Source organism: Natator depressus, chromosome 7 (assembly GCF_965152275.1).
Source record: "Natator depressus isolate rNatDep1 chromosome 7, rNatDep2.hap1, whole genome shotgun sequence".
Lineage (NCBI taxonomy): Eukaryota > Metazoa > Chordata > Testudines > Cheloniidae > Natator > Natator depressus.
The window spans coordinates 77,207,237-77,220,800 of NC_134240.1; the positions used below are offsets into that span (position 1 = coordinate 77,207,237).

At 42.3% G+C, this 13,564-nt stretch overlaps 1 protein-coding gene across 1 annotated transcript in view; it reads right to left on the bottom strand.

Annotated features, from left to right (window-relative positions):
- The window catches only part of RTKN2 (rhotekin 2), a 266,798-nt gene extending 263,044 nt beyond the window's left edge, over window positions 1–3,754 (bottom strand). The window contains exon 1 of the mRNA XM_074958848.1: window positions 3,679–3,754. Coding sequence (XP_074814949.1) covers window positions 3,679–3,681 — 3 coding nt within the window. The 5' untranslated portion in view covers window positions 3,682–3,754. The remainder of the gene's footprint in view (window positions 1–3,678) is intronic.
- Between the last annotated feature and the right edge of the window lie 9,810 nt (window positions 3,755–13,564).

Genomic DNA, 13,564 nt, shown 5'->3' on the forward strand with positions numbered 1-13,564 from the left:
CTTAATTTAAAAGTAATTTGGTGATTTACGTTTGATGAAGATCATCACTACATAAGCTTTTTGTTTGCTTTTTTAAAATGCCTATAGCATATTAGAGAAAGAGATGCATGGGATAAACACAGGACCAAGAGCTAGGAACTCATGGGTTTTACTTCTATCTCTGACACTGACCCCTCTTTGGCCTTGGGAAGCCAGTTAGGACTAAATTTTCAAAAGCCAATTTTGATTGTCTCAATTTTTGGGTGCCCAACTTGAGTCAATAGAATTTACAGGTGCTCAAGCTGGTACACAAAATCAGTGGTCGCTTTTGAAAATGTAGGCCCTCCCCCTCTCATTTTCATCTGTAAAATGAGAACTGTAGCACTTATTGCTAACTATCTCACAGGGATGTGGTGGGCAGTAAATAATTTTCATATAGCATTTTAAAGATGCAAAGTGCTACATAAGTGCTAGATTATAACCACCTCAGGTCAGGGCCTTTGTCTCCCTATTTGGCTCTAAAGCATCACACCCCTATTGTGCAATGTAAATAATAATTGTTAAATGTAGGAAAGGAATATTTAACCATCGTTATCAGAAAGTGCCCACTAAACAGCACTGCATTTTGAGATCTATCTGCTGAGATGACACATGATTTGAGGACTTCAATAGCTCAGACATAGGTGAGAGGTTTTTCACAGGAGTGGGTAGGTGAGATTCTGTGGCCTGCGTGGTGCAGGAGGTCAGACTAGATGATCATAATGGTCCCTTCTGACCTTAATATCTATGAGTCTCTGAGATGCTATAGTCTCATTTTACTTTATTATCATAATTTTACGAGACCATTTGGACAATTCAGTTCCTCTGCTGTTTACCCAGCATTTTAGCTCAATTTGAGATGCTAGAAAGAACAGTAAATGCAGAAGTTAATGGTAACAAAAAATCAAAGCTAAATCCTAGACAAGGAGAAGCAAATTCATAAATGAAAAACTTATTATTTTGTACACACCTACTGTCTTGATTTCTTCATTGTAAGTGAAAATTAACCCTGTCTTTAAGCACTTTGATCAGCTACTACATGAATATCTCATAATGGCATGAAATCTAATGCAGCAGCAATGGAAATGAACAAGTAGAGAAATAATGAAACTCTGGTGCTGCTTCAGAGCTATAGTATGTCAAGTCTCCCAGGGCCAAATTGATCTTTGGAGTAAGACCACATGTGCCAATGCAGTTAAACCAGGGATTATTTGGGCCCTCAGTCCGTAGCGGTTCTAGAAAGTATAATAGCACACTGACATCATTTGATGAACAGTAACATTTGTATACAGATATTTGACAGCTTTATAACTTGGCTATTATAATCTGCTTCAGGCTAAAACTGGACATTACACATTCCCAACCCCTGAAAAAAAAAACTGTTACAAACTGATCACAATTGGTTTGGGTTTGAATTGTTCAGATAAGGAAGAACAGAGGATGTTTGGTGCCGCTGCAAATGCTTGACTGCTTTGCCTTTAAACATTAAAGATTTAAATCTGAGCTATTGTATTGTATTAAACACATAACAGAGATTAGAGTTGGGGTTTTTGGGTTGGTTTGCTTTCTTCATCTACCGCATCTAAAAATGGGGAAATAGTTACTGTGTAAGTGCACTAACGACTTTTCTGCATATAAGGAGACTGAGAGGCCTAGGGAGGTCTGTTCCCACCTCTGCTTCTTACTAACAGCTTCTTCTTGGGTACATCCCTCAACCTTTCTGTGCCTCATTTTCATCTATTTGTATACTGGAGATATCACTGATGGCCATTAGCACCACCTAGTCAGACGACGAGTTCCAGAGAATCAGTGTCAGAACAGATTGATGGTATTCAGCTATTACACATAAATCTGAGTATCAAATAAAGACCCTATAATTTTTTTTGGAAAGTATTCAATTAACTCCATCACTTGTCAGTATTCTCCTGAACTCATCTGGTTAATAGGATTTTTGGTTGTGTATCAAATACAACAGACAGATCATTCCTGGTTATTCACAGAAAAAAGTTTCCAGAACACTCTGGGGACACGCACTGACGTCACTGGCAAAATTCTCATGGACTTCAGTGCAATTTTACCCTTAACAATCCTAAGGAAAGCATTTTGCCTGGAGGAACACTAATGCCAAAACCAGGGACTACTTGTTGCTCCGTGGCTCACAAAATATACTCTAGACTAGAACAGACATTTTTATTGACCCTAAAGCACTGAAATCCAACATCCTTCTGTATTTCTCACAAACCATTCTCCTGTCCTGTCTCTACAATCAACTCCTAGACCTTATACCAAGACATGGCAGAAAACCCCCACCACCACAACTGGAGACAACACAGACAATCTTGGCCCTGGACAGAAACAGCCATACAAAATATTGCAGCCACCCAGAAACTTCCTAGTTTATTTTAGTATCTCATTCTATAAAGCTGCGCATCTACCTGTTACTTATACACACACAACAGCAGCTGTTTACATACACCTCAGTATAACAATGCTCCTCCACAGATCCACAACTCTAAAGCCACCCATTTACATACTTATCATTGTTTGATGTAATAGCACCAGGCCCGCCAACAGGGGGCGGGGGCAAAGGGGGCAATTGCCCACGGGCCCAAGTGATTTAAAAGGGCCCAGGAGCCCTGAGCTCTTTTAAATTTCCCAGGTTGGCCTCAGGGCTCCTAGGTGTGTGCAGCATGGTAGGGGCGGCAGCAAAGGCAGCTGGGAGGGCATGTGGAAGCCCTGGAAGAGCCAGCAGCGGCTGGCTGGTGCCCAGCGAGAGCAGGCGCAGCACCGCACAAATGTGAGCGCCAATGGAAATGGACAAGTAGAGAAACCACATGTGGTCCAGCTCCGCGCCCATGTGGCGATGCCATGCCAGGCAAGCAGCAGCAGTGTTGGGCTCAGCTCCAGCCCACCCTCCACAATGCGCAGCGGCAGTGGCTCCCCGCCCCAGCAACCTGCCCACTGACTGTTCTGCCCTGGGGCCCGGAATTGCTGTCAGTGGGCCTGAATACTAAACCAATATCTGTGTATACACAGACAAATAATGTCACTGTATTAAATATATACTGTACTACCTATTATTTTTGAGACAAGTGATATTTAACAACTCCATACCTGTTATTATTTATTTGCTTAGCAGTCACACTTAGGAGTCCCAGTCATGGATCAGAGCCTCACTCTGCTAGGCACTATATAGACACATAGCAAACATACCTACAACCTGTTTATCATATTTACTTGTGTAGTTTCGTGTATACTTCTTTATATATGCACCAAAATTCCATGATGCACATTTAACTGCACATCTGCCTGAAAACACACATTTAGAATACAAACAAATGGTTAAATATTTATCACATATTTACAAGAACAACCAATCACTAGTTCACAAACTGTTAAAATAAGTTATTGGTTTACAGAACTGTAGTACAAATTTTCAACACAAATACACACCAGCTATAATACCAAGATCAGCAGAGGGAGAGAGCTCCTTGGTGACTGGTTCCTCGCCATTTCAGACAATGGCGCAGTTACTAACAGTGTGTTACTCTAAGGCATCAAAACCTGGAAGTACATTCAGCCCCATATTGAGGCATCTGTTCCCAGACAAGAGATATTGGCCCTATTCAGAAAAATGGTGTGTGACAGGGTGAGACTCACCATGCTAGAGCCTTCTGCTGGTCATCTTACTGATCAGCTCCACAGGTTGGTACACCGACTCTTGGTGGTGTCTCTCCCACTGTCACTTCTGTTCCTGAAAGCATGTCGCTACAAGGACCACGGTGTCCTCTTCAGGACACAGCTCGCTGGCTGTGCCACACTCTGTGCTCCCCCCTTCCCGGGGGACAGTACCACAGTCCAATGGTCCAGCCACTTCCTCAGTGGCAAGTGGGGGTGGAGGTGACCCAGGCCCACCCACTACTCCGGATCCGGCCCAAGGAACCTGCAATTGTAGCTACATGCTGCAGTCCTTCAACCTCTCAGTCTATTTCTCTGGGCCACTTCCCTGTAGCCCCAGTATCTTCTTCTCCCTTATCTCCAGGCCTCAGCCTGGAGCTCCCAGCCACCAACCAGGAGCTCTTCCCTAGCTCCCCTGGTCCATGCTAGCAGCACAGCTCTGTCCATGCTACTGGGTTTCTTCCACCTGCAAGGCAGCCAGTTCTCTCTCCTTGAACTTGAGGGAGCAACTGAATCTGCTCTGCCCTTCAGCTCTTCTTATATGGGCCTGCCAGGCCCTGACTGGCTGCTCCTCACAGTCCCTTTCCTATTGGCTGCTTTCTGCACAGCCTCCCTAGGGCTCCATTAACCCCTTACAAGCCAGTGTAGGGCAGATGCCTCATCACATGGAGTTAACAGCAACTTGTTTGCCTTAGCTGAACTTGGTGTATGACATTAAGCCAAGAGCAATTGAATATCCTCTGACAAGACCTCCTATGTTGCAGCTGTTATGCTTATGTTTTTTACTATACTGCGGAGATTCATGGTAATAAAGCTAATTCAGTATTTCTCTTGACTTTTACTATTTCTGTTTAAATCCAGTTGTTTTAGTACATGAATATATATTTACCTACCCTAAAAACTGCTGTAAATGTACACCTGATATTTCTAGCATAACCAGAATGCCTAATAATTCAGGCTGCAAATGTACATTATACAAATTAACTACCATATCATTACCATTTGACACATTTACAGTATGTCAGCTTCCCTTCTAAAGATAATACACTATTAATAGCAATTTTAGATAACAAGCAGCATAGCAGGAATCGCTCACAGATCCCTTCCCTGAACAATGTGTTAACACATCCACAGATTCACCAAGACAACAGAATCTAATTTGCAAAGTTTTTTCAGTGACTCCCCTCCTCCATGTACCTCTTTGATGATTTAAGGCTTGGTCATGCTCCCATTTAAATCATTGCAAAATTCTGATTTAGCTTATGTCCTACATATAATGCAGAGTACATTAAAGACTAAGACCTTAGGGTACATCTACACAGGGATAAAAGACCAAGGCACAGCCGCAGCTGGCCCTTGTCAACTGACATGAGCTCGCTGGGCTTGGGCTGTGGAGCTAAAAATTGCCGTGTAGACATTTGCGCTCAGGCTCCAGACCCGAGCCCAACAGCTACACACCAATTTTTCAGCACTTGAGCCCAAGCCCAAGCCAGCTGATCTAGGCCACCCAAGGATTTTCTGTAGACATACCCTTATTCAGCAAGGTACTTAAGCATCTGCCTAACTTTAAACAGATGGACAGTCTCATTGAAGTCAATGGCATTGCTCACTTTACAGTTAGGCATATTCCTAAGTACCTTACTGATGACTTGGGGCTGAAATCCTAAGAAATGCTGAGCGTGATGGATTTGGAGCTGCTCTGGAATTTATGAGTACTATATGTTGAGCTAGTTGTTGGGATGTTTACTGTATCAATAAATTGGTTTAGTTAAATAGAGGGCTGTTAGGGAAAAACAAGCAGGAAGGAAAAAGAATGGCTGAAGATAAACCATATCTTGGCAAACTCTTGTGGGTTGTTAAAAGACAGTGCAAGGACCAGAAAAGGCCCTCACACAAAGGATATCAAAAGAACTTTGGAGGGTTTAAAAAGGCCCCCCATGCTGTGGAAATGGGAGTTGTTCAGAGGAACCAGGCTGAGACACAGACACCCACTGGGGTGTCTCAAGAACGTAGGCATGCGCAAGTACCATCCGGGGATGTTAAGCCTGTAGATAAGATACACATTTGTGTAGGCTGTTTGTTGTTTTACAATCATTTTCTTTCTACATGCTTTGTTCCTACTGATAAAATGAGTAACACTTTGTTTGAAGAAGCTGGTCTGATTACTACAAACACCACTGGTCACAGACTTCTGCTGGGAAGAAGAGCTCAGTCGGACCTGGTGGGTAAGAACAATTAATATGTAGGGCACTGCAGACTAGGGCAGGGTCTGGTCTAAGCGTGTGAAAGCTGTGGAATTCCACTCTGGGATGGGTAAAGGTACAAGGCCTGTCATAGAGACCATAGAGGGGACATAGGTGCATTAGCTCTGTAACCGTGACACTCAGCACCTGCGACTTCCATTGACATGAACAGGAGTTGCAGGAGCCCCACACCACTGAGGATTCACCTCCAAGTGAGAAGTTTGTTTGGCTTTATCATTTCTGTGAGTTTGTTGGGGACATGATAAAGAGCATGAGGTGGGCATAGATCCTGAAGGGAGCCTGCATATAGCACTCCTCAGGAGTGTGTGCCACTTGTATGTGCTCCTGTATGAAAGTACATGTATTGTTATGTTTGAGCAACTGAAAACCCGCAGTCTGACAAACAAGATTGATTGTCAGTACATTTCCAATGTTCTGCTCAGTGGACTTGGACTGGCACCCAGGGCTACAGGGAAATTTCCTGTGCAGACCCCCCAAAGAGCCCTTCAAAGCAGTGTAGATGAAGCACAAATCCCATTGATCTATGGACCTAATCCCTGGCTGGAAGGGGCCCTGGGTCAAAGAGAACTTAGATCTGTCCAGAGGAGGGGGAAGGCTCCTTGCTGGAAGAATGGACATCCCACAATGCAAACCAGAAGAGCACTCCAAATTAAAATACCTGACAGACGTGACAAATGGCAAGAGGGCAGGCCAAGCCCTGAGATAGCTGGGCGCTTCAGAGAATCAGAGCATGAAGCTGTACCAGCAGCACTTCTTAATCCCATATTTGAAGGAACAAAAGTCTACTCTGTCTTCCTGGGTGCTAAAAGTACTGGTGGTGCCCAGACCACACTCAGTGGCCCTAGTGTCCCCAATCTGACACTGCTCCTCAGCTCCAAAGATCCAGTAGGTTTGCAGAACTCAAATGCCAGAAACAGTGACAAGAGAAACTTCTCTTCCCCGTTTTTCTTGCATGTGCATTTTGGGGGCTGAGTAGCAAAGAATTCAGGAGGCAGGATATTAACACTTCAGAGGCCTGACTTCCTGCATTACACACGCTGTCCTTATTTCTTCCTGTGACAAGTGCAGTATGCTATACTTGACTGCTCCAGCTCAAATCCATATCTGCAGAGGTGCCTCCTTGATTTTGTGCTTTGTGCATGAAGGTGCATAGTTTGCTCCTCTAAAAAGGTTTACAGACTCAGGGGCCTGATTATCCCCTTACTGCTGAGTTACACCAGGGACTCTCAACTGAAGTCTGTGGAGTTACACTGCTGTGAAACCGGGAGGAGATTCAGATGGAGGGACTGCTGATTGTTGACTAAAAGGAGTACTTAATGACACATTGGAGGTAGCTTATCAAAGGAAAGACAAGAGGAAGAGGCTAACATTTCTGACTGCTACTGCTTCTCTCCACTTTCTTTTGCTGCATAGAAACCTCCTCCATCCAGGACATCAGCCTCAAGCTGAGCTATGCAAACAATGACTGGTTGATGCAAAATTACTTCCTCTGTTTGCTAGCAATATAGGGTGAAATCTTGGTGTAAATTGGCATAGTTCCCTTGAATTCAATGATGTGACACTAATTTACACCAGCTGAGAATTTGGCCCATTTTGTTTATTGTCCTGGAATGGCCCCAAGCCACTATCTCACATATGTGGCATTACCTGTTCTGATTAGCACAAGTACCTCTGCTTGGAGAAAAGAGCCAATAAAAAGTGAGCTGTCATTAAACTGTTTGTTCCCCGGGGTGTAAAAATGGTTTGTACTTTGTCTATTTCATTCTTAATTTTGGAGCCTGCAGAGGCTGATGCTGGTGCGGAGTAGGAATTTGTAATCCTGACTGACACAGAGGATATAAAAGGGGAAGCATCTCTGAAAAAGAAGTGAATACCGACAAAATCCATCCATTATACCTGTTGGATCATATTAAAGAAGTTCTGTATTAAAATCACAAAGGAGCTTGATTCCCCATAGTTTAAATTCCAAGGTATTACTAATTAAGAGGTCTCTTGGTTTTTGGTCTCTTGTTTTTACTGTTTCTCTCCCTCTCTGTGTGAAACTTGCAAGCTGCTAATTGTGTTAGTACATCCTAAGATAGAGTCTGTTCTCAAAGAAATACTTTGTAACAACAGAAACAGCACACAGAGACTCCCCACCCTTTTGTTGTATTTATCTCGTTTTGTTAACAATTGTGATTAAAATAGAGATAAAGGATGTATGTGGATGGATGCTTGGTGTGGATAATAAATGAATGATCAGGGAGGTGCGAGCCTAAGAATCCAGTGTCCATCGGCTGAAGAAGGTGTCAAGTGGAAACAACCAGAGGACCCTCTGAGGGCAGACTGAAATCCACCCAACAGCCTCAAGGAAGGGAGAACTGAAGAACAAGATAACATCTGGCAGCATGGAGCCGTCAGGAATGTGCCATCTGCTGATTGATTCAGCAACAGCATGATGAAGCAATTCCCATAGACTGGCACAGGAAGAAATTCCTATAAAAATGGACTCTAGAAACTGAGAACTTTGGGGTCTGATTCTGCAAACCAACTTCCAGGAGCATCAGATGAGCATCTGACAAGGCCCTGCTCCCTCCTCGTGTCCAGGCCACATGGCCAGTGGCTTGGCACGATCAACTCTAAGGCTGGTAACTATGATAACAACCTTGCAGAACCAGTGTGTGTGTGTGTATGAATGAATGTGTGAATAAATATGAAATTGAATGGAATGTTATAGCTATAACTAACTGCTTACTATGATTCTTTCTGTATTCACAATAAATGTGGCATTTTGCCTTATTCCCTTTAATAAGATCCTACTGGTTTTTATTTTATTGGTATAACATACACAGATTCATAGATACTAAGGTCAGAAGGGACCATTATGATCATCTAGTCTGATCTCCTGCACAACGCAGGCCACAGAATCTCACCCACCCACTCCTGCGAAAAACCTCTCACCTATGTCTGAGCCATTGAAGTCCTCAAATCGTGGTTTAAAGACTTCAAGGAGCAGAGAATCATCCAGCAAGTGACCCGTGCCCCATGCTACAGAGGAAGGCGAAAAACCTCCAGGGCCTCTTCCAATCTGCTCTGGAGGAAAATTCCTTCCCGACCCCAAATATGGCGATCAGCTAAACTCTGAGCACATGGGCAAGATTCACCAGCCAGATACTACAGAAAATTCTTTCCTGGGTAACTCAGATCCCACCCCTTTATTCGCAGTTGTCTTTTTGAACAGAATCCTCAGAGATCAGACTCTTGAAATCATATTAGATTAATGTTGAAGTTTTAATTATATATGTCTGTTAGGGTGTGATCTTTCCTCATAATCAATTTATATATTTTTGAGACTCAAATACAAATCAAATGATATAACTATACTAATGCAGTCATGGAGAACAGACAAAGTGTTAGAGATAACACTTGAACAATTACTAAAGGCTGACAACAATCAAGATACAAATGAGTGTAGAACAGATCAGTGTGGTGTACAATACAATAAAATAGGTGAATAACCTGCTTCTGACTCAGATTTGCCATGATTAGGAAAGGGTAGCTGCATATCCAGAGATTGATATTGGTCACTTTGAAGATGTTTCATGATAGTAAGTTTTTCCCTGACCAGAATGTCCCATAATTTAAAGCACCAGTTTCCCAAATTGAAATGAAGTGGCTATGCCATTGGACTGCAATAAGAAGTCTGGTGGTATAGACATAATGATTATCCAGATATAATTCTAGCAATCTAACTGCCTAATTAATGCATAGCACATTAGTTGTCTAAAAATACTCTGTTCTTTGCAATGTTGTAGCTGTGTTGGTCCCAGGCTATGAAAGATGGGTGAGGTAACATCTTTTACTGGACCACCTTCTGTTGGTCAGTGAGACAAGCTTTCGAGGTGACCTGAAGAAGAGCTCTGTGTAAGCTCGAAAGCTTTTCTCTCTTAACACCAGAAGTTGGTCCAATAAAAGATATTACCTCACCCAGCTTGTCTCTCTAAAAATACCCTGTCCTTGCCAGCTATAACATCATAATTTTTTTTTAAATCATTACAACTTGTTGCTTTTATTTTATAATAGTAATAACAGCCTGCATGGGGAGTATTTAGTGGGGATTAGTGACTGACTGGGTTTAAAGGCCCTCAGCTGCACCGCTATGAACCCCTCACAACTTGTTATTCAGTAATTTCTGCACTTCAACAGTTACTATATAAGGGTCCAATCCTGCAAAGTGCTGAGTGGCTCTTTTGAGGTTTGGAGCACTCTTAATTCCTATTATGGTCCAGGAACATTATGGGTGCTTTACATCTCACAAGAGGCACTTTGCATCTCGGAGGATCAAGCTATATATGAATTACACAACAAAGTCAATTTACAACTGCTTCCAGTTGTGCATCCCTTGTGATTGGCTTTGCATTACTTAAAAATAAACCTTTGGCTTGTAAACCTGGAGTTCAAAAGTTTCAGAAGGTGGTAAATTCTGTCTATAGTCACTGCTTTTCATAATGATCTTTCAGGACTCCCAGGCTTGGTCTCTGTCCACATTCTCTCAGAGTGGGAACTATGCTCCAGTTGCTTGCACAATACATCTTCCCTTGTAGCCATTACTGAAGAAGCTCCTTAACCTTCTGTCTCCTTCACAGTACTAGTGCAGGGGGCATGTATGCCAGGTCATCTTGTATGATATTTTCTCATTTGCTAAATAGTTTAATGCTCTGGAAGTTCATAAAAGTTGGTGCAAGTTCTCTGAAAAGCAAATTAAGAGAAAAGCAACGGGGGGGCTGGGGGGGAATAGCAATAACCAAAACCAGAACAGCAACAATTTGTGTAGATAAAGCATAACCTAGGTCCCAAGTACTCTGGGGCAAGTTGAGCCTGAGGTCTGTGGCAAGACTCCCTGAGTTTTGTGGCATTCTAGTGCTGCAGATTGACCATTCTGCAGCAGTTTCATTGATGTTCAAATTTGATTGATGTTCAGATTTGGATTGCATAAAATATGACAATGAAAAACACAATCCGTACAGCAGCAGCTGTGTTATCTGTTTTATATCCAAATCGACAGAATTTACACTGTCCCTGCCTTTTGAGTTTTCATTGTGTTGCAAGTTTATGTATGGAGAACGTTTAACTGTACTGAGGATGACGGGAGAAACTTGAGGTTTTGGCATTGGGTAGGGGGCATTTGGGGCTTTTGCTATTTGAGAAGTTGAAAAGGGCAGGTTAGAATAATGGTATAAGTGCAGTATCTGGATGTTCTAAAATGATCAATGGTAATACAATTGATAATGTTGATATTTTTGTTTCAGAGAGTCAACACCCAATTGAAATGAATGAGGCAGCTCACATGCCTCACGGCTAATTTTTTTTCAGGCTGCCTGCAGACTCAGGCTTGATCTACACTTGGAAGTTATATTGGCCTAGTTACACCCATGACAAATGTAGTTATGCAGACATAGCCCCCCAGTGCAAATGCAGCTAAATCGATGGAAGAGCACTTCTGTCAATGCAGCTAACATCAGTCAGAAAAACTCCTTCTGTCAGTATAGGCTACATCTATATCACACATAGCTATGCCAACATAGCTATGCTGGTACAGTCTTCATAGTGTAAACATACCCTCAGACAAACATCTCTGCATTGGCTTATACTTGATGTTTTTAAGGTTTTCTTTGTAACCATTATGGCTAGAAAAATATTTTTTAATGAAAGCATAGGCTATACCTACACTCTGGACTCTGTGCTAGCATAGCCTGTAGTGTAGCTGCAGCCTAAACTGACATAAGTTTTTCCATCATTGTAGGAAAACCTCCTTCCCAAAGGACATTAGTTACATTGACAGAAGCACTCTTCCATCAGCATAGCTGTCTGCACTGGAGGGGCAGGTTTCAGTATAAATATGTGGGTGTATTGTTTCACACCCCTGACTGACATAACTATGCCAATATAACATTTAAATGTAGACCAAGCCTCAAACTCTGGAGCACAACTCTGCAGCAAGGGGAGAATTCTTAGTAAATTCTGTGACTGCGGAATACAGGAGCACTGGCCCATATCTCTGTCCATCTGGGTACTCAATGGCCCCCATCACCAGGGTCTCTGAACATGCATCCCCAATGTTTATAAATGCCTTTCTCTCTGTATGAGTAATGGAAGGAGGAGGAATGTTTATAAATGCTTCCCCCTGTCAATGATCATCATCAAAAACAAATTTAATAGCATTTTTGTAAGGATGATGGAATTACTAGAAGTCTCTCTGCATTACATCACAATAAAACAATAGGGAATCACCTAGGGGAAGAAGATTATAAATTTTACCCAAAGCTCAAGAGATTTCCCCTGCCAACTGATCCTATATTGTATGGATAGTGGATTAACTAATATTTCAATTTAGGTGATCTGAGAACCACAGGCAAGTTCTAGAACTGAAGTGACTCATTTCTGAGTGACCAAGTCTGATAGCGTAGCCAGTGCCAAGGCCATCCTTTCTAATTTCATGGACCTCTTAAATAAAGTTCCACTCCAGAAGCCAAGCATGAAAGGATAGGAATGAAAACTCTTTGACGGATAAGATAGTGCAAGAGACTGTCAGAATCTCAGTAGGAGAATGAAATAACACCCGATACTGTCATGGAAAACAATCATGAAAGAGTACACCATTTTCTTAACTGAAGTACCATCAAATCTACGGTTCTGACACACAACATATTTTTCCTCCAAAGATGCCAATTTCAAGCTGTGACTATTGATCTCTATCTAACCCTCAAAATGAAGTGCCCCACCGAGGAAAAGTGGCACCAAATCTTTTGAGAACATCAAACAGTAAAAAGCCAGTGGGGTCAAATCAAGGTCAGAATTTGATGAGTAGGGTGTCATAAATTTCATCCATTTTGTCTAACATAACATATAGAGTCAGGGTTGGTTTTTTCTTCTGCAATTTTTTTTATAAAACTAGCTTCTCTCAGAAGCATCACAGAGCCAGACGTCAACTTTTTCATGAACATTTTCCCATGACTGGAGAATAGATTGAATGGACTGAAATGCAGATGGTAATTATGCCTGTGTTTATTTCCTAATGAGTCAGAGGATTCTTTTTTGCTTTCTGCCACATCATTTCAGAATACAGAAAACGTATCTTTAGGGCAGCCTGAGGAACAAAATGAGTGCTGTTAAAAGCCCCACTCCAGCAATACACTGCAGCACACATGTAACCAATGTTCCCTCTAATTTTTGACAGGCCGTGTGCACAAAAAATTTCTTCTGTGCAAATTTTTGACAGGCCGTGTGCGCAAAAAATGTCTTCTGTGCAAATTTTTGTGCTTCTGTGCAAATTCTTGTGTGCGTGGCTTTTCACCGTGCGCGTGGGGTTTAGGATCTGTGTGCACGCGCACATGTGCACAGCTTAGAGGGAACAGTGCATGTAACCATAACCATGTCAGAAATCCCATTGAATTCCACTGAAATCCAATCATGACTGATCAAGGATTACCACCAGTTGGCAAATGTTTGGTCTCAGGGTAAAATTTTCAGAAGTGCTTAAGTGACTTAGGAGTCTAAGTCTCATTGAAAGTTAATGGGAAATAGGCTCTAGACTCACTTCTGAAATGGGATTTAGGCTTGCTTTT